Here is a 24,771-nt window from a genome sequence, read left to right on the forward strand (position 1 = left end):
GAAATGAAGTGCTGTTGCCTGCTTTATGTCGCCCTCCTCCCAGCAGCCGCCCTGATCAGGAGGCTATTCATGAATACAAGTTTTACTGCTGCTGGGACTTCCTCTAACTCTACCAGGCTCAGGCGCTGCTGCAGGCTGTGTACTGCAGGCTTCTGCAGGCCAACCATTTGGGGCAGAGGTGTGAGCTGTCTGTATAGAGGGAGAGATTTCATGGCATGATAAGCCTTGAGCTTTCCTTCTGTATCACATCTTGGGATTTGAATTCAGGGATGAATTATACAACTTGGAAGACAGCCTTACTGAACACAAGAGCATTAATTTGATAAATTCAGTCTTTTAAAAACTATGCTCTAGGTTTTGGAGCGGTAGCTCAGTAATGTAGAGCACTGGCTGCATTTGTGGAGGACTTGGGTTGGGTTCCCAGCACCTACATTGTGGCTTACAGTTGTCTATGACTCCAGTTCTAGGTGTTCCAGGGTTATCTTCTGGCCCCAGCAGACTCGGCATGCACATGGTACACTTATACACACGCAGGCAAAAGCTCATCCACATAAAATAAATCCTAAAAAATGACTACATTCACTTTCTTATATTGATGGGCAACTCCTCCATTATCTAAGCACTTTCTTCTTACTAGTTAAGAGCGTGTGTCTGCATTGTTGTTATTGTTCTTGGATTGTTATCCTGGCTTCCTTCCTTAGTAGCTGAGGGGTCTTGGACTAGGACACAATTTCTTGCTTTATTTCTCTCCTCTGTAAAATTGGGTAATAGTATTTCCTTATATGAGTTCCTGGTACAGTGTAAGTTAGTAGATTCTCAACAAATATTTAAGGAAATTAACAGCGAATGTTGCAGTTGGAAATATGTTCCAACACTCTCCTCTTTCTCTTATCTCTGCTCTCCCTGGCTTTCCGTCATCATTGCAGTCATTTTCCTTGATGTGAACACTTCATCTCTTGCCAGATGTTAGCTCTACTGCTGCTTCTATGTGTCTTTCTTGGCTGTTGTAAGGTACTGTTGATATGGTAAGGGAATGTGTTTAAGTTATAGTTACCTCTGACAAACTATCATAGTTAGTGGCTTTGAGCACACATTTGTTACTTCCATTTTACACTCCAGTTTCTGGTCTTGTCGCATCTCTCTGCTGTCTTTGTTACTCTTGCTTTGCTATAGAAAGACCTGTGCAGTTACATTGAACACACCAGACAATCCAGTGTAGTCTTGGTATCTCAAGTTCCTTAACCACATCTGCAGAACTCCTTGGTCATGTAAGGCGATATAGGCATGAGAGAGTAAGTTATAGAACTCCTCAGAGAATCATTGTACCACAGGGAGGATCATTGGAAGACTGACTGAAGCCCAGAGTGGGTGGTCCCTCCACAGATGTGTCCTAACCAAAGAGGAGTGAACCTAGAATCAAGCAGTCGTTTCTTCCTGTGGCTTTGGGGAAAGTTCCATAGGAGCTGGAGACTGGGAACCAAGCGTTGAAGAACAGAAAGGTGTTTGCTAGAGAGTGGGAGGAAACAACACTTACCAAGAGGTAAAATTGTGAAAGAATCTAGAAATTTTGAGGAATAGTTAAGTCGCTGGTTTTTGAGACAAAATGTCACTCTGTACCCTAGGCTCGACTCAAACTCACAAGCCTCCTGAATGATGGGATTATGGGCATGTGTTACCATTTCTTGCTGGAGTAGTTAGATCTTTGATGTTGTCAGGACAAAGGGTATAATGAGGGGGAGTGGAAAACAAGGAAATTTATAGATTAAACAGGAAGGCAACAGATTTAAAATCAATACTGTGAAGAGGAGTAGACCAGTGAAATTACTTGAGTGGTTTTCAATGTTTTTGTCTAATGACATAAGTAGTACATGCTCATTTTCTATTAGAAAATGAAGAAACTAAAGAAAAATAAAATTCCTTATAATCCTTCCACCCAGCAATAATGACTATTAATGTTTGTGTGTATTTCCATTTTATGTGTATATACAGATATACATAAATGCATACATACGGGGACTGGGGAGATGGCTTGGTGGCTGAGAGCATTACTGTTCTTGCAGAAGGCTATGGTTCGGTCTCACAGCACCCATAGGACAGCTCATGACTGTCCATGATGCCAGTTCCTGGGAGTTTGGCACCTTTGGGTAAAATACTCATTAGGCATAAAAATAAGTAAATTGTAGTATAAACATATATGTACTATATATTCAAATTCAGTTTTTAAATTGCAACAGGGTATCATAACATTTCTTCTTGTAAATACTCCCAAATATTCTTTTTTTTTATTTTTTTATTTTATTTTATTTTATTTAATTTTCGAGACAGGGTTTCTCTGTAGCTTTTGGTTCCTGTCCTGGAACTAGCTCTACTAGACCAGGCTGGCCTCGAACTCACAGAGATCCGCCTGCCTCTGCCTCCCAAGTGCTGGGATTAAAGGCGTGCGCCACCACCACCCGGTTAAATATTCCCAAATATTCTTGACATTCTAGTCTATAATAATATTACCATAATGTAATCTTTCTATTGTTAGATTCTAATGGGTTTCTATTTTATATAATACTAATGTAGAAAATGTGCTTATTTGTTTAAATATTTCCTTGGGTTAGGAGTACATCTCCTTTTTTATTTTCAGAGATCTAACACCAGACAGGAATATTTCCCTACATCCCCCTATATCCATCCAGGAGAAGGGACCAAGAACCAATTCATATATACCACGCCTCTAGAACGGGAACTTCTAAGGCTTCCTCTGTGTGAGGGTTTATTAGAATACCACAGACCAAAGGCATATTAGCAAAGAGACAGTATGTTTCACTTTAAGGGGTAAGGCAGGTGAATTTGGAGGAGAAATAGCATTGGAATTTTCATCTTTGCTTGCATTCCCATAGGTCACAGAAGTTGATTGTGGTTCATTTAGGGAGAAAAAGGATTTTGAGTGATATGATAATTCCTTTGAGAAAAGGGAATTGTCCAGAGGGCCAAAGAGCTACTGGTAAGCTACTAGCGTGCATGGGTAAGGCCAGGCAGCCAGGAACAGTGCTGCAGTGCTGGGCATTCATGCAGAATTGACCCAGGCAGAGGACTCACTGCTTCAGGATCGTAGATGGTACAGCATGTACCGCCTGTAACTGGCACTGACATTCCCAGTGACTTGGTCCTCTGCGCACCAGGATTTTAATGTATTGCAACCACCATTGCTGCTAGTGAACATTTCCTACGGTTGTCCTTGCTTGTAACCTCAGTTCCTAGAGCTAGGTGAAAATAAAGGGGCCTTCTTGGCTGCCAGGGGTTACTGAGCAAGGAGACAGCAGGTTCATCTTATAATGGGAGATGGAATCTGCCTTCAGCCAAGGCTTATGAGGTGTAAAAAAGGTTCATGGGAAGGAAAAGGTTCACTAGATACCAGATGTCAGACATCAGATACTCCTGACAAGATTCTAGTCAGTGAATTAAGGCCAAAAGAGATCTTTTTAGACATAAATTATTTATCCTGTTTGAAGAAATAATTAAACATCAAACTAGATATTGGCCATTGTTTAAAATAGAAATAAAATAGAGAAAAATGAAGAATGTCAGATACCTTGGTGAGCAGTGAATTTTGCAGCAGGAAACACTGAATAAGTTGTGTAAATTACATTTTATATTCATATATAAAAATATATGTGGCTGAAAATGCAGATGTGGTGCAAAGTGTAGATTCTTGAGAACGATGGGCCTAGCAGGAAAACCCAGGAAATAGCCTGGCTAACCTTGAACTGTCTCAGTATTGGCTGAGGTTGAGAATATGCCAGGCCTTGGAAAGTAAAATTTCTCTAAAAATTCTCATTTTTGTTGTTGACGTGACTGGGGATGTTGATAAAGGTTTGGTTATATATTGCAGGGCAGCGAGGGCTGTTAAACAGAGAAACCCTGTCTCAAAAGACAAAATAAAACAACAACAACAAAAAAGGCTTGACTATGACTGTTAGGAGTGGCAAACTTCTGCATAGCATTCCAACCTGAAAATCAAAAATTTAAGACTGGGCTCTTCTCGGGGCATTTTGGGTTTTAGCTTTTCAAATTTGGGATGCTCAACCTGTAAAGTCTTTGCAAATATTTCAAAATCCAAAAAGCAATAAAGTCTGAAACATTTCTATTGTTGAGATAAGGAACACTTTCAAACCGTATTTCCAAAATACCAGGGAATGACTATGATAATGAACAAGCCAGAAAGAAACATACCAAACAGCAAAATGAAGAGAGGAAAAAGCTGAACCAAGTTAATAAAGTGGGAGAAATAAGCCAAAATATTAATACTGTTATATTCTTAAGCTAATTCCACCTATCAAGTCAAAATCAGCAGCATTTCACCAGAAGAAGCCAAATTCAAGAGCAGAAGCATTGCACAGAACAAATAGAGACATTAAATATAACATATACTGATACAACCCCAAAATGTTTGTCATAAACCTTTATCCACCAAAAAAAAAAGAAGAAAAAAAATACCCCAAAGTTCAGAGAAAAGAGAATTTCTTCAAAAACGTACTGTACTAGGAAATGTTCATTACACATTTCTGCTAGTTGACAGTCAAGTACACTGATTGTGAATTTGGATGCACGCAGGAGCTGGTTGGTAGCATGAATATGTTGAAGACAGCAAGGATAAGGGAAACAATACTAACTGGAAAAAGCATGCCTTACCTGAAGATAGTGACATTCCTACATTTTGTAGCAAACATTTTTTAAGATAAAACCTTTCTGTAGTTTGCAGACCACCAACTTCACTCTTTGCTCTCTTTTTAAACACATTCTTTGTGTTTAAAACCCCAAAATATAGACAGTATAAATAATATACTTAATATTTTTATGGTACAAGGGCTATACCTTTTTTTTTTTTTAGATCTAGGGGGTATTTATAGAATTGAATCATGTACTTTGTCACAGAAAACAAAAGTAAAACATAAAATTATGATTTATATTCTCATCTAACTCCAATGAAATTAGTAACAAAAATGATTATGCAAAAAGTACCTGGGAAGTAAGAGACACTATTTCTTTTTTGTTTTTTCATTTTGTTTTGTTTTTTTGATACAGCATCTCACTATGTAGCTTGGGCTATCTTGGAACTCACTGTGTTCACCAGTCTGGCCTCAAACTCATAGAGCTTTGCCTGCCTCTAGAGCGCTTTAATTAAAAGTGTGTGCCTTCATGCCCAGCCTAGAATTAAGAAACTCTCTTAAATAATCTGTGCACCAAAAGGAAGTCAAAATAGTAGTTAAATATTTCCTTGCAATAAATTGAAGAGTTTGCAGCAAAATCTTAAGAAGGAAACCGAAACTGTGATAAAATGCCTAATTACAGATGCATTTATTACTATAAGAAAGGCAGTACATATGAATCAGTTATAAAACAAAGAAGCAAAAGGAAATTAATAATAGTTAAAAACTTAAAGAATGGGGGCTGGAGAGATGGCTCAGCAGTTAAGAGCATTGCCTGCTCTTCCAAAGGTCCTGAGTTCAATTCCCAGCAACCACATGGTGGCTCACAACCATCTGTAATGAGGTCTGGTGCCCTCTTCTGGCCTTCAGGCGTACACACAGAATATTGTATACATAATAAATAAATATAAAAAAAAAAAACCTTAAAGAATGGAATAGAAACAAGAGGATAGAGAAGTAAAACCAAATACTATTGGTTGAAAAGCTAGATACTGAAAATTATCCCCAATTAAAAGAAAAATACTAAGACTCAATGAGTGTGGAAAAATAAATTAAGTCTATAATAATTCACTTGGAAAACTGTAGGAAATAGCACTTCTTTTAAAATACAAATTCAGAAAATTATTTCTAAGAAAATAGAAGACCTATAGTGTAGTCATATATTGATTTAATTTTACACTTATTTATTTTTTGTGTGTCTGTGTTTGTATGTGTGTGCATGCATGCTTGCATATGTGCATGCCACACGGCACATATAGAAATCAGAAGACAACCTGTGGGAGTTGGCTGTTTGCTTCCGCTATGTGGGTTCCAGGGATCAAGGTTGAGTTGTCACATTTGGTGGCAAGAGTCCCTACCTGTGGAGTCATCTTACTAGCCCTTATCACGACTATTTAACATTATTTTTGAATAAAGTAAAAGAGCTGGGTGGTGGTGGTGGTGCACACCTCTAATCTCAGCACTGGGGAGGCAGAGGCAGGCAGATCTCTGTGAGTTTGAGGCAAGACTGGTCTACAGAATGAATTCCAGGACAGTTTTTGAAAAGTAAAAACAAATGAAACAAAAACAACAAATTCCTTTCTTTATTTTGCTTAAATTATGAATGAAAAAAGAAATTCATTTTGAGAGTGAGAGCTTGTAAGCTAAGGCAAAATAAATATATAAAAATATAAATGCTCTTTCCCCCTGTTCTGATTAAATATACCTTTTCTTCTTCCCTCCCTCTTTCTCTTTTTTTCTAAGATTTATTATGTATACAGAGTTCTGCCTGCATGTATGTCTGCTTGCCATAAGAGGACTCCAGATCTCATTACAGATTGTTGTGAGCCACCATGTGGTTGCTGGAAATTGAACTTAGGACCCAGAAGAGTTGCCAATGCTCTTCACCTCTGAACCATCTCTCCAGCCTGACTATACCTTTTTCAAAATGCAAAAAAGTGTTTCTGATTTCAAAATTGGAAATCCATAAGTTAACGTTATCTGGTAACCTGAGTGTGGCGGTGCATGTCTGTAATCCCAATACTCGGGAGGCTAAGGCAAGAAGATTAGGAGTTAAAGACCAGCCTGGGTTATACAGTGAATGAGTTGGAAGGCCAGCCCGGGCTACATTAGACCCAGAACAAACAAATATACTTCTTCCAAATAAAGTTTCTTAATCTTTAACCCACTTTGGGTTTGGAGCATTTCAGGCTTTTGAAGTAAGTATGTACATCTGGGCCCTAGTGGCAACTGCAAAGCACTGGAAAATGAAGGAGGAAAACTCCAGCTTACAAACCCAAAGAGAACTAGGTATACATTTAACTAGATATTATACAATATAAGGTTAAAAGTATTAGAGCTGCTTGTGGTCCTAGAAGAGCTGAAATAATGCAGACAGGACTCTAAGACATACAGGTTTAATGTGCTATCATTTTTCCATATGGCCTGCTGGGAGACTAATTTTTCCTCAGACATAGTCATTAGGAAAAGAACTTGGTTTTCAAGACTACAGTGATACACAAAATGTTTCTTCATCATTCCTTTGCCTCCTTGGCACTGGAGTGAAGAGAGAGCCCAGCTAGCTGTAGAATACAGAACATTGCTGATCCTGTATTTACCAGGAGGAAACTTAATGGCAGCTCTTACTGCATCTTTGAAACTAGCCAGCTATTGATAAAGCTCACGTCTGCTTCCATGTCTGGGTGTTCAGTGATTCACACATCATTCTGGGAAATAGAGGCACAATAAATGTCCACTGAAGTATGACAGATTACTGTCCAGAGACAGCTATTACCCTGTCTTCCACCCCACATGCTTTTCTGTAGTGTGACCTCACCACTTCTTGCACGGAGGGTGTGCATCTGGAGTCTGTGCAGGCCTAGGACTGTCTGAGTCGGACAGAGAGGGCAGAAGTGGTAAGTGTGGCTGCTGAGACTAGCTGTGAAAGGTCATGCGTGCATCTACTTGTTTGCAGGAGTTCGGAGACATTTCTGTAATGAATTTAGTTCCTGGGAGGCAACCATACTGGAGAGGTCACCGTGACAGCCCAGCTAAGCTCGATATGACACCATCCATGTTGGTGAGATAGGCAGGATGTCCAGTCCAGCCACAATTTCAGATGACCATAGGCCAGTCAACTCCAGACTGAGGTCACATGAGCATCTAGCCAAAATTACTTAGCCAAGCTCTCCCCAGATTAAATTCATGAGAACACAAGATAGTTCTGTTAAGCTGTGAATTTATGGACACTTGTTTGCAAACAGTGGTAATAGATGAGACTTGTAGATTTAGCAATGAAGTCATGGTGAGTGAGACCACTCACTCATGCTGGAAGACCCTTCATAGACAGCCCCAGCTGTTCATTGCATCCAGAAATGCTGGCCTAATCACAGTTCTAATAGTTTTAAAAGTTAGTATCCTGCCATCCCCCTATTTAACAATATCTTTTAATTATTTTGTTATATGCCAAATAGCTTATCTAATTTCCTTTTTCATTTCTTGCTTAATAGTATCTACTGGAGCCTGAAGTCCTTTGTACCTTTTCTATTGGTTTAGTGTACAGTGGCTCCCCACCTTTCCCCCTTATGCCTGATTTTGCTTTCCATGCTTTTAGTCCACTATTTATACCCAACCTTGTTCCCAGATACTCTTGAAAATCACAGAAATAAACCCTAAGTTTTAGTTGCTTACCATGAAATTTCCCATTATCTTACTCTGTCCTGCCTGGATGTTAACCATTCCCTTAGCCATGCTGTGTAACCTATCCTCCCGTTAGTCACTTAGTCTACATCTTGGTTGTCAGATCAGTTGTAGACTTATGAGGGTGTTGAAATAATCCTTACCTAACAGCCTAGTGATGTTACAGTATCCACATTCTTCACCTCCCTTTATCTCATAATATAGGCATTGTCTTATCTCAAGTCGTCAGGGGAAGGAAGAGTATAGCACAAGATTTTGAAAAAGAAACCACATTCACTTATAACTTTTATTACAGTATATTGTCATAGTTATTTTATTTTATTGTTAATCTCTTAGTATGCATAATTTGTAAATTAAATTTATAGGATTGTATGTATATGGGGGAGAGAGCATAAATAGGGTTCAGTATCTGTGACTTCAGTCACCCACCAATGGTCCCATTGCTGAAGGGAGATTAGAGGCAATACAGCAGTGTTCCATTTCCATCTGCTGTATTACTGTTAGTGTACTGTAGCAGAGAATTGACTTAGCCCTGGTCAGACCTCATTCGAATACTTGTTTGATTTGCTGGGTTCTACCTCACTTTTCAGTGGTAATGCTGAAATACTGGTCTTAGTGTTAATTGTTTAAAGGATGTCTCAGGTCCAAGAGAAGACACCTTTGTTCAGATGATTTGCTGGGCTATGATGTGTGAAACTTAGTGCTGCTGGAACCGCACTCTGCCATGAGGATAGGCAGTGTCCTGATAAAGGTGACTGAGGGAGGTAGGAGAGAGCAAGAGATTGAGAAAACCGACCCCAAGAGCCCCTATTGAGCAGACCTAAGTTGTCCTGATGCTAGACTTTCAGTTGTGCTAAATAAATCTTCTCTCGTATTATTGCAAGCTTGAGTTATGTTTTCTCTTATAAAAGATTTCTAGCTCAAAAAGACTATATCAGAAGCATTTCATGGTTCTGGGTAGTTTTGGAGGGATTTTAGCAAATCAAAAAAATCTCTAGGCAATTCAGTGAACTAATTTTGGATCCTGTGAGGCCTTGCATGGAGAATTAGGAATGCTTGGTTTGATTGAAGAATAGAAAATCAAGAGGAAACAAAACTACCCCCATAAACCCAGAGATCATGTGGCAGAGGCAGTCAGTTTATTCTTTGTGGTTCCAGATTCTTTCAGAACTGGAACCAGTGTGTACCATGATAAGGAGGACAGATTTCAGCTGCAGATAAAGAGGGATTGTCCAACTGTGAGCTGGACAAGCCTGGGCTAGGTTCTCTTTCACTCAGAGTACTCAGTGGTGACTGGAGCATGAAGGCTCAGTAAATAGCAGAAGTTAGATGCAGCAATACTACTCTGTATGAAAGATGGGGCTATTTCTTCCAGTTCTGAACTTAACATGATTTTATATTTTCCTAAGTATCAGAAGACTTACTGTGTGACCCTTGGGAAAATGGTGAAACCTCTCAGACCCCAGTTTTATCATCGTTAAGATGATGCTAACACTACTTTTTTTAATATTATGAGGCATGGTAGTACATGTCTGTAATCACAGTTGCTGGGAGAGCTGAGGCAGGAGATCATATGGACCTAAAAGTTTCAGGGCCAGCCTGAACAACTTAACAAGATCCTGCCACAAAACAAAAACAAACCTAAGCAAGACAGAATCCCTTCTGTCAGTTGAATCTTATGAACCTCAAGTAAGTGTGTGTGTGAAAATGCTTTGAAAGCCAGAGCTCTGGACAGGGATGTAGTTCATGGTGATCTTGACATACATAGCTACTGCGTGCCAGGCGTAGAACTCCATTGTGATCTATACTAGTTAGCTCTGACTTGTGTGGATCGTCACAAAACTGGGGGTCAGGCTTTTCCCATCTCTCCTTAAAGCAGGGCTGCATGTAGAGAAGCAAATCTTTTCATTCATGAAAGTACCCCCACCCCCAAACACATAGCTCCTTATTCTTGGTGTTTGCTGCCTGGAGACCATGTGCTTTATCTTTACACAATGCTGAGGGATTTCTGTTCAGAGGTGCCAAGCTTTGGAGTCAATGAGGATCTTACTGGCCTACACAGTGCTCAGGAGAGGCTGACCCTTGCAGAGTGAATTCTGAGGCTAGGCATCTCTGCACTTCTCAGACTTTCACACATTGGAAGCTGCTTTTCCAGAGCCATTTTGCATTTCGGCTTCTGGAGATGAGTAAGAGCAGCCAGTGTGTGGGCTCCCTGTGAGTGGTCAGACCATAGCATTATCTTTCCTCACACACTGCTGCTTTGTGTCGTCCTGTGTCTTACTGTAACCCAGCACAGAGCAGTCACTGTGTCCTCTTCAGCCTGGGGCCCCCTTCTGAGTGTTAGGGGTCTTTTGTTCAGAAGCTGTACCCCCTCCCCTTTCTGGAGTGCTGTGCATAGTGGCCATGGTGTAGATTGAGCATTTCGGAAAGAGGGGCATGTAGATTTACAAGTGTTTTAAATGCTAACCCAAATTGCTGTGTAAGTGGAATGAGTGGAATTAACTTTGCATTTATAAAAAAGATTCAGTTATCATCTTACAAAAACATCTCTAAACATTGAAGCTTCTGTTTTTGCTTTTAACAAAGTGAGCAAGTACTTCCACTCTTTTGGATGAATGTAAAACTCTTATGCGTTCCATTCTGTTTGATTTTCAAAGTGGTTTCTACTGACTTTAGTTGGAGAACATGTATTTCTAGAAAGCCTCATACCAAGACTCCTGAAAGGTAGCCCTGCCCTGGAAAAGCCCTTCTTACAAAGTTAGGGTGGGGTTGCAGGGTAATAACATAGTTCCTTATAGCAGAGCATACGCTGAATTGTCTAAGTCCAAAGGCTCAGTTCACCTGTAAAACCAACGATTGGTGATTGCCTGCCTCCACGCTTGATTTCCAGTGTTCACATTGCTTTTTCTTAATTTGATTGCACAGGTGCCGTATGCACAGATTAGAATGAAGGAGGACAGAAGCTGTTGAGAACCCAGACCAGAGCTGCCTGGGTTTTTCATGTTTTGTCCTCTTCAGAGGCAACTTTTTGATTATGTTTATTGCTGCCATTTAAAATACATACACAGAGAGATGGCTCTGGGAAGTACCCTTGCCACTAAACCTGATGACCTAAGTTTGCTCCCTGGAACATACTCAACCCTTGTAAGTCTCAGCTGAAGGAGAGAGCCAGCTCCTAAAATTTGGCTTTTCACCTCCACACTTTTTCTGTGGCATGTGCACTCCCAGTAAACACATGAATAAAATAAATACAATAAATAAATACATTTTATTTTCTAGATCAGTTTTAAACACAACACCTCCTGCTATATGTATACAGCTTCCCATTATCAACACCCTCAGCATAACATGGCATGCTTAATTTAGTGGACCTGTGTTGGTACCTTGCATAGGTTACACTGGGTTTTGACCTTGGTGGTATGATGTTCTTGGACAAATGTAAAATAATACGTATTCATCACTTTAGAACCGTGCAGATCATTTTCTGTGCTTTGCCTGCTTGTTCCTCCTCCTAAGCTCTACTGACAGTAGGGATTCTGTTTGTTTGTTTCCTGCTGTCTTAGTTTTGTGTTTTCTGGGATGTTAAATATGGCAGCTGTACAGGATGCAGCCTTATCAGATTGGTTCCTTTTACTCAATGATGTGTCCTTACAAGTTCGCCCATGCTTTTTCTTGACTTGTTCTTCATGTTTGGATACATGTCCCCTAAAATCCCACATTAAAGGCCCAGCCTCTATCTTTGTAGAAAGGCAGTGGAAATTGTAAAGGCAGGGCCTAATGGAAGGCCTTCAGGTGGTGGGGTGTGCCCTCCAAGGAGACTGTGGGCCCTGCTTTCTCACCCTTCTCACTTGTTTCCTGGCCAGATGAACGGTTTTGCCTGAGATTATGGTTACAGGCTGCCATAAGCCAAAACCAATGGGGCTAACTTCTCATAGACTGAAACCTCAAAAGCTAAACCATAAAGCACTTATCTTAATAAGTTGATTATCTTAGGGATTTGTTATGGTAACAGATAGCTGACCAACACAGTCCAATGACTCTTTTTGTAAGCATTATATAATAGTAAATAATATACATTCACCCAAGGAGAGATATTTTGGTTGCTTTCCACTTTGGGTCATTATGATTAAGCTACTAAAAATATTTGTATGAGTTTTTGGATGGATTTAACATTTTTTGTTAAACCAGGAGTGTATGTATTTTTTGTTAAACCAGGGCCATGTAATGTAAGTATTGTTTAGTTTAATGTAGTTTTTTTTTTTGGTTTTTCGAGACAGGGTTTCTCCGTGGTTTTGGAGCCTGTCCTGGAACTAGTTCTTGTAGACCAGGCTGGTCTCGAACTCACAGAGAGTCCGCCTGCCTCTGCCTCCCAAGTGCTGGGATTAAAGGCGTGCGCCACCACCGCCCGGCTAGTTTAATATAGTTTGTAAGAAACCACTGAAGTGTCTGTCCTTCACTGTAACATTAGGTTTCCACTAACAATGAGAGTTGTTGTTTGCACACTGATGGATACTTTTGTAAACTGGCACAATCTAGAATCACCTGAGAGTCTTACTGAGGATTAGCCAGCTCAGGTGAGCATGTTTTGAGGGCATTGTTTTGATTATGTTGCAGCCTAAAAATGGGCTGCTGTATTCTCTTGTAGGCAGACTTTTCTTTCCCGCCCACCAGTTACCAAATAAGTGACACAGAGACTTAATATAAATTATAAAAGCTCGGCCAATAGCTCAGGCTTGTCACTAGCTAATTCTTACAACTTTAATTAATCTACGTTCTGCTATGTAGTGTTACCTCTGTTTTCTCTCCGTGTCTGGGTGGCAACTCCTCTGCCTCTGCCCTTCTTCTTCCTAGTGTCCTTAGTCTGGTTCTCCCACCTAACCTTATCTTGGCCAGCTATTGGCCAGTGCTTCTTTTTTAAACCAGTCACAGTGACATATATTCTCACAGTGTAAAGGAATATTCTCAGGGGTTGAATAGAAGTACAGAGGGGTACTGAACACAGATAGGCACACGTGCTGTTCTGGACTGTGAATATGACCAGCTGTCCTAAGTTCCTTCCTCAGCTTCCCCACAAGGATAGACTGTAACCTAGAGTTGTGAGCAGAATAAGCCCCTTTACCCTAAGGTTGCTTTGAATCTGTGTATTTTTGTCACAACAAGAAAGTAAGATATATGTCCTCATCAGCATTTGGTGTTTTCACTGATTGAGGTTTTAGCCATTGTAATTTGTATATGATGATATCACACTATTGCTTGGGGTTTTTGTTTTCATAGGGCAAGGTATCACATGTAGTCCAGGCTATTTTCAGACATTTGGCAGGCATCCTGGGTCAGTGCCCCAGTAGCTGAGAACACCCGTGCCCAGCTTTCACTGTTGTGCCTGCAACGCCTAATGGTGTTCTTTGAAGCTTTTCCGACACCTGTTTTCCCGCTGTGTATCTTGTTTGGTGAGGTATCGACACAGAACTTTTGTGCATTTTTAAGCAGGCCGTTTTCTCATTACTGAGCTTTAAGAGTTCTTTCTATACTGCTAATAGCATCCTTTATCAGCTGGCATTTGCAAAGATTATCTCTGACTGTGGCTTGTCTTCTCTTGACATTGCTATTGTTAAAGTTTCAAATTTATGAGTTTTTTTCTTATTATGATAGATGAAAAATTAACTCTTAACTTTGTACCTTCTCAGAGTATCATAATGTCATTGTTTTTAGTCTTTTTTTTTCTTTTTGGTTGTCACCACCACCTTCCCCCACACCTTCACCCCCACTCCCCAACAGAGTCTCTCTGTGTAGCCCTGGCTTTGTAGCCTTGGCTGTGTGGGAACTTGCTCTGGAGACCAGGCTGCCTTGAACTCAAAGAGATCCGCCTGCCTCTTCCTCCTAAGCACTGGGATTAAAGGTGTGTGCCGACACCACCCAGCTGGTTGTCACTCATATTAATGCTTTACACCTTTATTTCTAGTTGTGTCACCTGTATGTAGTATCTTTGATTCTGTGTTTGTAAGGCCAGCTATTAATACTATTTTCTCTGCCTGCCAACTCTCTTTACCTTGTCATTGGCTTCTCAGCTTCCTTGTCTGTTCTTTAATTTTTTTCACCTTTAAGCATAATATTCAAATGATCTGTGCCTAGGCAATTTATGTAGTATTGATATTATTGTGACTCCATACTCTTCCTTCTTGCAGGGTGAAGTCATGGGTTATAGTTTTGTTGCCTATTTTATTTGTTCCTGTGTTGAGTAAAGTTTTTTGGTTTTTCACTATTTTTGCTTTATCTTTTTTTTTTTTATACTCTTCATACAATTAGATGTTCTATAAAAGAAACTCCCTCTGTGGCACTCTGACCCCTGAACTAGTTTAGACATGTCTTCCACTCTTTTTTTTTTTTTTTTTGATTTTTTTTAATTTTTATTCTTTTTTAATTAAAATTTCCACCTGCTCCCCACTTCCCATTTCCCTCCCCTCCTCCCAAATATTGCCCTCCCCCCACTTCCCGCCCCCTATCCCCACTCCTCTTCTCCTCCCCCCACTCCATTCCCCCTCCCTCTCGATACTGAAGAGCAGTCCAAATTCCCTGCCCTGCGGGAAGCATGTCTTCCACTCTTGCGTCTGGGTATCGGTACTAGTTATTTTATTTTATTTATTTATTTTTTTTTTGTGTGTGTGTGACTGTTTCGTTGTCATTTATTTTTATAAATAAATGAAAAAAGCAGCTTTTGGGAAGGATTTATTAGTTTTAACCTTGGCATTTGAACTTTGATCTGGTGAAACTATCACAGCAGATGGGAAAGGAGAAAGGGGGAGAGAGAAAGAAGGGCCAGGCCAAACGAGGGTTAATTATATAACCCATAGATTGTCCCCAGTGACCTATTTCTTCTAGCTGAGCCACACCTGTGAAAGGTTCCATCAGCGGGGACATAGTGTTCAAACACATGATAGTGTGGGAGACATTTTACCTTTAAATCATAGCACTCTACCTCTGGCCCCCATAGGCTCAAGCTGGCTTATAATGCAATAATGCTTTCGATTTATTCTCTGAAGTCCCCATAATCTTACATTTTTGACAACTGTTCAAAGGTTCAAAATGACAAACTCATAACTTTGAGCCTCTGTTAAAAAAAAAAAAAGTTACGCCCAGCACACAAAGGCACTGAGTAAACATTTCTATTCTAAAATGAAGGAATTGGGGGCAGGGCACAGCAAGGAAAGACATGATCCAGAGATCTACAAACCTGTAGCTTTTGTATCTGGGGTTTGTGATGGCATCCTTGAGGCTCCAGTGGGCTTGGGTAGCCCCCACCTCTTCAAATCTGTTGTAGGGGATGTGAGGGGATATGTGGCCGCTCTCCTAGCCCACATTCCTGATGTTTACAACATCCTGGAATTTCTGCAACTTTTGGACTTAGGCTTTACTTTCCCAGCTTCACTCACAGCCTGTTCAGGAGCTCCACGGAGGGAATTCAACCCTGCTGCTTCTGGAATCTCACTACAAGCCTTCATGATCCCTGCTTTCTTGTATTTTGCATGTCTGCAAAGCCAGCACCACTTGGATGATGATAAGCTACTTAGAACATAAGATGTAGCCTGGCTTCCTGGTTCCTCAAAAGCCTCTGCCTTCATAGGTAAACCTGCCCAAACACTTCCCTGGGAAGCCATTTCTCACCAAGGTACCCTGAAGGTTCTGGCAGGAACTCTCAAATGAAGTCTGTATTATGCCCTAGAGCTCTCAGTTGGTGAGGTCCGGCTCCTCCCATTTTGTCCCAGCACAAAACCAGAAGCTTCTTCTTCATATCACTAATCTTGGTCTTAAACAACTGTGCCCCCCTTGTCTGTTTCCTCCCTGTCCTGAAAGTTACCTTCTTTCCTCTTCACTTTTTACTCGCTATAAATCTGGGTAAATGCAGTGAGCCGTAGCTATGCAGCAGTCTGAGTGCTATGCTCTCTTGAAATATCCCCCCCCCCCCCAAACCAAATTAGTTCATACATTTTGAATTCAGTTTTACTCAAATTTTCAGGACTCAGGCAGAATGCAGCCATATTCTTTGCCAGAATGGGACACTAATGGTTTCTAGCCCAGGTCCTGACAGAGTCCATGTTCCCTTCTGAAATAGTTTACAGTCTGCATTTCTTTGGATATTGGTCATTGAAACATTCATTAAAATCACCCACTAATCTCTGACTGGATTCGAGAGCCTCTCATTAGCCTGCAAAATCTTCCACATTTCTTCCACAAACCAGTTGGAAGTAGTCAGGTTTATCACAGCAGCGGTACCAGTTTTCTCTAGTCACCTTGACCAGATGTCTAAAAGAACTGAGGGGAAGGATTTACCATAACCCACAGGCTCATGTCAGGAAGGCATGGTGGTCGGGGTGCTGGGCTCAATGCAGGAACTTTCAGCTATTACATGGCAGTGTCAGATGGGAAGCAGAGGCAGACTCAAGCTAGAACTAGGACCAGGCTATGAACTATAAACAATAGTGGACCAGTCTTTCCCTTGGCTATACACAGGTGCTTCAGTGAGCCAAGCTCTGAAGTCTTGTATCTGAATAACATATTTTTTTAAATCAAGAAGCAAATAGTTAAATATAGTTGTCTAAATAACATCTCATGTAGACCTATGTCTGGTATTTGGGGACTGTTACCAATATTCATAGACTTTGTTTTTTCTTTTCTGCTGAGTGTTTAAGACCATGAATGTGGTCAAAATTTATTTTTCTTTTTGGACTGTCAAGGCTACTTAAGGATCTAGTCCTCAGGGATCACTTGGACTTGAGAAGAACCTCTGGCTCCTCTAACCTTTCTTTTACCAGTTGTTCTGTATCTGTGAGGATAGGTTTGGGCTCGACCGACTGTGGCTTCCCTTGAAAACAGTGAGGAAACTTTTCCTCCGTGTTGATCCTCCTCTTTGTAGACTTGATGCTGGATATAGTAGAGACTTCCCTGAACAAGAGAACTTCCCTCTGCAGTTACAGAACAATTCAGGGGATGGCTTACAGTCCCCTGGGACCTCAGTGACTTTGGAATGCAAGGCAAACTATTCTCCTTGTTAGTCCCTCTGACCACATTAGTATAGCCTGGTTATTGAACAGCTAGAAGATCAGTTACACCAGTCTGGTACTTTTAATTACTGTATATTATTTCAGTAACCAAACATTTCTAAATAAACTTAGACTAGACATACACATTTTAGCCAGTCCTTCTGATTGTTGATCTTTGAAAATTTAAAACCCATATACATCACCTCTAAGTTTCATCCTTTATGTACCTTAAATCACTTACTCAGACCTTCAAAATTTGTGTTAACTTTCTAGTTTTCCATTCTGGAAATATCCTCCCATCTTAGTTTTCATATATTTAAATTCATCTTTAGTAAAACAATTTACATTATTACATCCTTCTACCATTTTATTTTATTTACTGTTCTTCTTTCTGAATACCACAAGACATAATAGCATTAAGAAGTGAATTTCCTGTATGCTGTAAGAAATTACTCCCAGGTGCGGAGGAGGATCTAAGCAATGTGTGTTTCCTCCGATAAGGTCCTAAGATAAATCAAAAGTTCAGTTTCATCAGAGTTCACCCTAGGGAGCTGTTGAGTTTGTTGGACTGACTTACTGACCATTGGTGAAGGGCTACTGTCAGGAGGGTGGGTACTCTAAAGCAGCCACACTGAAAAGTCTTTGCCCATGTATAATGTCAGAGATATCAACTAGAGTTTTCTGGGTGTGTTGAGAGTCAAGGAGAAGTGAATGAGGTCGAATACAATGATTAGGGACAAAAGTCTGCTGTTGGCATAGACTTGGATAAGAAATGAATTCTGGCCGGGCATGGTATCACATGCCTTTAATCCTAATATTGGGGAGCCAGAAGCAGGTAGATCTTGGTGAGTTTGGGGCCATCCTGGTCTACATAGAGAGCTCTAGGCCAGCCAGGAGCACTTAGTGAGACCCTATCTGAAAACAAAACAAAAAAGTAACACAGATTCTGGGACAGAAATACAGATGTGATACTTAACTGATTGTTTAGTTTGTCCCAAAGGTATAGGAGGCTGGAGTTAGGAAAACCTGAGAGAAAGAGTTCTCAGACATGTACATAAAATATTATAGGTTCAGACCAAAACAAAAGGAAAGGAACAGCTTAGGAACACTTCTAAAACTGTTGATAGGATTCGCCAGTTGGTCAGTTGCAGAAAGAAAAGAGGAGGGAGATTTTAAATATGATTTGAAGACCCTTAGAGAGAATGGAGAGAATACAGAGGTACAGAAAGCCTTAGAAAAAAAGCGGTGTAATTTTACAAAGAAAAAAAAGAATAGATGTAGCAAATATTTACATTTTATGTATCACAACATACTGGGTATATTTCATAAATAAGCGTTGGTTTGCTGTTAAATTCTCAGTGGTTTGTACAAGGCACAAGTAATAATTATAAGAACAGACCAAACTTTGGCAGCAAAAGGAAGGAAAAGCAACAAATGACTAAAGGTAGAAAGAGAGTGGGGGAAGGAAGAAGAGGAGCCTCATTTATGTGATATTTGAGGAATGGTAGATACTGTTGTGATAATCTTAGATCTGCAGCTTTGCCTGTTGAATGGACATGGTTACTCTGAAACATTAGTGACCTCCCTGTCTTTAGCATGGCCTCTCCAAGATGACTTCATTCCAGAAGATTGGTCTTACAAAAACATTTTATTGCTGAGTGGTTGCAATCTTCATTTTATAAGAATAATTAAACCTTTTCTTTATTGAGTAATTTAGTGTGATGTAAGCAAATTAACTAGATAAATACAAGTTTTAGTAGTCTGTCAGAGTACTCAGTGTCTGAAGAACATAATTTAATATTTTTAGATTTGTTTATTTTATGTACATGATTGTGCATCACATGAGGACTTAGTGCCCTGCCTGCAGAAGCTAGGAGAGGGTGTCAGATCTCCTGGAACTGGAGTCACAGATAGTTGTGAGCCACTTTGTGGGTGCTGATAAACTGTACCCGGTCCTCTGCAAGAGCAACAAGTGCTCATCTATCTGTCTAGCTCCAATATTATTTAAAAGTTAAAGAGCCAGGGTTTCTGTAAAGTAACATAGGACTTAGCAATGACTGCCATTGCTGCCCATTGTCATTGCTGTGTTGAGACTAGCTACTACTCCCTCTTTTGGCAGCCTGGGTCAGACTGTACTCTGAGTCTCTTAACACTAGACTGTGACCAGCCAAGGGTTCATTCTATACCCCCTTCCTAGACTGCAGAGAGAGAGAGATGGATCATATCTGGGATCTTTCTTGATTAGAGACCAGGCTATCACAGTCAGCCCAGACTCCAGAGGTTTGCAATTGTTAAGTAAGTTTAAGTCCAGAGTCTTCATTTCCCTGTGACCCCTGTGTGAACTTTAATGTTTTTACCACTAGATATTATTGGCATTCTCTCTAATATAGTAGAATGTAATAACTCCTTGAAGTTACATTTCTCATAATAATATTCTAAGTTCTGTCTCATTTCCCTGTTTTATGAATTTCTTTAAAATTTGTACTTATTCCACACCCTTATCCCATTTGTTTTTGTTTCTCTATGGCTATAAAGGAGAACACCAATTCTGTTTTCTATTCTTTTTCCTTCCTTCCTTCTTCTTCTTCTTCTTCTTCTTCTTCTTCTTCTTCTTCTTCTTCTTCTTCTTCTTCTTCTTCTTCTTCTTCTTCTTCTTCTCCTCCTCCTCCTCCTCCTCCTCCTCCTCCTCCTCCTCCTCCTCCTCCTCCTCCTCCTCCTCCATTGCTGGTTCCTCTATGTTGCCGTGGCTGTCCTGGAACTCACTTTGTGGACCAGTGTAACCTTGGACTCAGATTCAGCCTGCCTCTGCCTTCCATGCCAGTTCTGTTTTCTAATTCTTTGTTAGAGTCCTCCCTTTCCCTGCCTGCTCTTCCTCATTGAAGATAAAGTACAGGGCCTCAGATATACCAGACACGTGTGTTACAACTCAGCTATATCCCCAGCCCCTCTTCCTACCTCAAAGTTGCCCTCAGGTAAACTATGTCATTGGGAAATGTAACTAAACTTGTATTTTACTTAGTTTCCGCCATTATCTGTGTATCTGTACTAAGAATTCAGAGTGACTGAAGGAAACATGTAACTCAGCTGCTGGAACTGAAAGATCAGCAATAGACCAAGCTCCAGTGTTGATATGATGCCTGTAAGAATTTGGTTTTCTTCTTTTTGTACCGCAAAGATCCACCCTCCTCACAAGATGGCAGAGTGGTTGCCAACCATTCCCACATCATGTACCTTTTTCCTGATGGCTAGTGATATTTACCAGCCTGCCCCTACATCCCTTAAAAAAATCTTTTTTCTAATATTTATAGATCTTTTTAAAATTTTTATACAAGATTTTTTCATACAGTATATTTTGATCATATGCTTTCCTCTCCCTAGCTCCTCCCAGATCCCTCTAAAAAAAAAACCCCTACAACAAAAATGGAAATCATAACAGATAAGCAAACAAACAAAAAATCAATAAGAGAAAAAAATGTGCATGAAAAAAAGCATGGAGTTTGTGGTCATGTGGCCTGTCCTGGAGAGTGATTGATATGCCCAGTGACATTGCATTGATGAAAACTAATTTGCTCTTTCCCAGCACATATTAATTGCAAATAGTTTCTTGGTTAGGAGTGGGACTTTGTGCCTACCTCTCCTCTCAGTGCTGGGATTGTGTCTGGTTTGAATCTGTGTGGTATGTGTGCTGTCAGTCTGTGTGAGTTCACATGTCTGTCAGTCCTGTTAGAGCTGGAAGTACTGTTTCCTGGGAGTCATCCACCACCTCTGGCTCGTAAAATTTTTACTCTTCCACATAGATCCCTTATCCTTAAGGGGAGGGCTTTGGTAAAAACATCCCATTTGGGCTGAGTGCTCCAGAGTTCCTCATGCTCTGCACGTTGTCCAAGTGTGAATCTCTTTGTTAATTACCATCTGTTGCAAGAAGATGGTTAATCAGTTCTCTGCTCTGAGTCCCCACCTAGTATGGCAGCTTTGAATTCCTGGTTGTGTCCATAGATCTTAATTGAGCTATGTGTCTCTGCCTTGAATCACCAACTGTGGTGGGGATAAGACTGTTCTGGATTGCTCAGGCTGAGTCTGCTTTCCTTAATACCCAAGCCCATGGGAAGAGTACAGAAGCCCTTCTCAAAACAGAGTAACCCCGGAGGAGAAGAATTGGATGGGTGGTGAAAGCCATACCATCCTCTATGCCTGTTTTGAAGACATTTGAGTTTCATTATTAAAATGCTTGCTTTTCTTTTCTTCATCTTTTGTTTCTAGGGGCTGTTCCAACAACCAAACGGACAGGCATCCCAGCTCCACGGGAACTCTCAGTAACTATCTCAAGAGAGAGATCTGTGCCACGGGGTCCCTCCAGCTCAAAGAAGTTGGGCTCTAGTCCAACTTCTTCCTGCACCCCCACTCCTACCAAGCACCTGAGACCCACCTCTGCAAAACCTAAGCAAGACCATGAAGGCACAGAGAAGTCTGTACTTGAGTCCCAGGTTCGGGAACTTCTGGCAGAAGCCAAAACCAAAGACAGTGAAATCAACCGGCTTCGAAGTGAACTAAAAAAGTGTAAAGAAAGGTGGGCCCTAAGCACCGAGGATACCAATGCATCAGACCCAAGCGCAGAGGGAACATCATCCCCAGTAGGTGATGCAGAACCTTTGGTAAGAACGCTGGAGGAGAAGAACAAGACCTTTCAGAAAGAACTTGCTGACCTAGAGGAAGAAAACAGGGCCTTGAAGGAGAAACTGACTTACCTTGAACAGTCACCAAATTCAGAAGGGGCGGCAAGTCACACTGGTGACAGCAGCTGCCCGACATCCATAACCCAAGAGTCCAGCTTCGGAAGCCCAGTTGGAAATGAGTTGTCCAGTGAAGTGGACGAGTATAGAAGAAGCACACATGGAAGTACATTGCGGACATCGGGGTCTTCCAGCAGTGATGTCACTAAAGCCTCTCTGTCACCAGATGCCTCAGATTTTGAGCATATCACTGCAGACACCCCATCTCGGCCCCTGTCGGCCACCAGCAACTCTTTTAAGGGCTCCAAGTGCTCCCCTATTGGGAGCTCCCCAAACAATGCAAGCGAGTTGTCCTTGGCATCTCTGACTGAGAAGATACAGAAGATGGAGGAGAATCAGCACAGCACTGCTGAAGAGCTGCAGGCTACTCTGCAGGAGTTATCAGACCAGCAGCAGATGGTGCAGGAACTGACAGCCGAGAACGAGAAGCTGGTGGATGAGAAGTCCATTTTAGAGACCTCTTTCCACCAGCACCGAGAGAGGGCAGAACAGCTGAGTCAGGAAAACGAGAAACTGATCAACCTTTTACAAGAGCGAGTGAAGAATGAGGAGCCTAGTGCCCAAGGAGGAAAAATCCTTGAGCTGGAGCAGAAGTGCACAGATATTCTGGAGAAGAGCCGCTTTGAAAGAGAGAAGCTGCTTAACATTCAGCAGCAGCTGACCTGCAGCCTACGGAAGGTTGAGGAAGAAAACCAAGGAGCTATAGACATGATCAAGCACCTGAAGGAGGAAAATGAAAAACTGAATGGGTTCCTAGAACACGAACGATGTAATAATAGTGTGATGGCCAAAACTTTGGAGGAGTGTAGGGTTACCTTGGAAGGCTTGAAAATAGAGAATGGGTCCTTGAAAGCTCATTTGGAGACTGATAAGCAAAAGGCCATGGAGGCCAGCAGTACCATGGGGCAGACGGCAGAGAACTTTGAGGTTCAAGAAATGCTGAAAGTGGCTCGAGCTGAGAAAGATCAATTGCAACTGTCTTGCACAGAGCTCAGACAAGAATTGCTAAAGGCGAATGGTGAAATTAAACACATTTCCAGCCTCCTAGCAAAGGTAAGGAGAGGGCTCTCAACTAGTATTTGTTGACATTTCTCTTCAAGACCTTAAAATCATGGAGCGAAGAGAATCAGTTGTTCAGCTGTCCTTGTGAATCCAGCTTTCTAGTTCGAAGATCTATTAGAATGTAGGCAGATTGGCACTGGGGACTCCAAAATAAAAACACTCAGATTTCTGTACAGATAGTTCAAAGTTTAATGGAAATATAGTGAATTATTTCAGATGGTATGATGTAGTTATGAAGAATATCAGGGGTGGGATACATCTAGTTGGAAGATGCTTTCATAACATCCTTGAGGCTTTAGATTTGATTCGTAGCACCACATGAAAATAGGATAAAATAAAATTTAGAACCATCCTGTATACATTGATTGCCTTTTTGACGCATTTAATGCTTTCTGAGCATATTCTCAGCATTGACTCTTTTAAATGTTGTTTTAAATGCCAGCTTGGATTTATCAAGTAACTTTTATATTCACTAGTCCACTTTTATTGCCATGTGTGTATTATTTGTTGTTTATGTCCTTTCTGGTCTTGGAATATTAAAAGTAATTTTTTATATCTCTGATTATTTCTTCAGGAAAAATTCCTAGACGTTGACTTAGTGAGTCAAAGAGTATAAACATTTTAAAGATTTCAACACATTTAGCCAGATTGCCTGCCAGAAATAATATGCCAATTTGTTCCCACCAGTTCATGAGAGTACTTGCTTCCTTGAGTCCTTGCCAAAACTTGGTACTAAATTATGTCATTCAAATCTGTTAATCATTTCCTGAAATTATTTTAGCCAAGGACCCAAGATGAAATAATTGGTCCTGGCTTTCATTTTTAAAATCCTTCTTTGATTTGGCTGGAATGTGATGATACAAGATTTCTCGATGGTGACTGTGGCGGTTGTCTGCCTCATAGTGCTGTCTCCTTGTTCTGTCTTTCTAGCTCTGGGGCCATGACTTGCGGTGGAGAGAGGGGGGAAAGCATCTTCCCACCTTATTTCTTGGCTGCTGGTGTTCCGAAAGCAGTTTATGTTGTGAGCTCCTGGGGAGATTTTCGCTGTTGTCTGTCTGTTTTAGGGTCAGTCAGTTGCAACCCAGTTCTGTACAGCTGTCTTACGGTTTTGGTGGTAGGTCGTGTAGGTTGTGTCTTTGTTGTAAATCCACAGGTATTTTATTGAAGGAACAGAAGGGAGCATTAGTGGTTATGAGCCTGGTGCTCGTTTGAATTATATGTTGACAAATGAAATTTTGCATTAAGTCACTTGTAAAGTAAGAATTTCTCTTTCGTTGTTTAAAGATCAGTCATTACCTATTCTGTAAAATGTTTACTCTCCCAGATGGACCTTTTTTTAAACATTTTTTTATATTTATTTTATTTATATGAGTGTTTTGCCTATATGTGGATCACGTATACCCACAGATGCCAGAAGAAGACATCAGATACCCTGGAACTGCGGTTGTGAACTTCCATGTGGATGCTGGGAATAGTACCTGTGTCCTCTCAAGTGCTCTAAACTGCTGA

The 24,771-nt window shown here is 40.8% G+C and overlaps 1 protein-coding gene across 9 annotated transcripts in view; it reads left to right on the top strand.

The window, feature by feature from the left end:
* Specc1 (sperm antigen with calponin homology and coiled-coil domains 1) overlaps window positions 1-24,771 on the top strand; it is a 267,349-nt gene that overhangs the window by 133,085 nt on the left and 109,493 nt on the right. For all 9 annotated transcript variants that reach the window (XM_057773390.1, XM_057773387.1, XM_057773395.1 and 6 more), the window contains one exon: window positions 21,671-23,253. In XM_057773390.1, the coding sequence (XP_057629373.1) occupies window positions 21,671-23,253 (1,583 nt within the window). The remainder of the gene's footprint in view (window positions 1-21,670; window positions 23,254-24,771) is intronic.

Source organism: Chionomys nivalis, chromosome 7, assembly GCF_950005125.1.
Source record: "Chionomys nivalis chromosome 7, mChiNiv1.1, whole genome shotgun sequence".
Lineage (NCBI taxonomy): Eukaryota > Metazoa > Chordata > Mammalia > Rodentia > Cricetidae > Chionomys > Chionomys nivalis.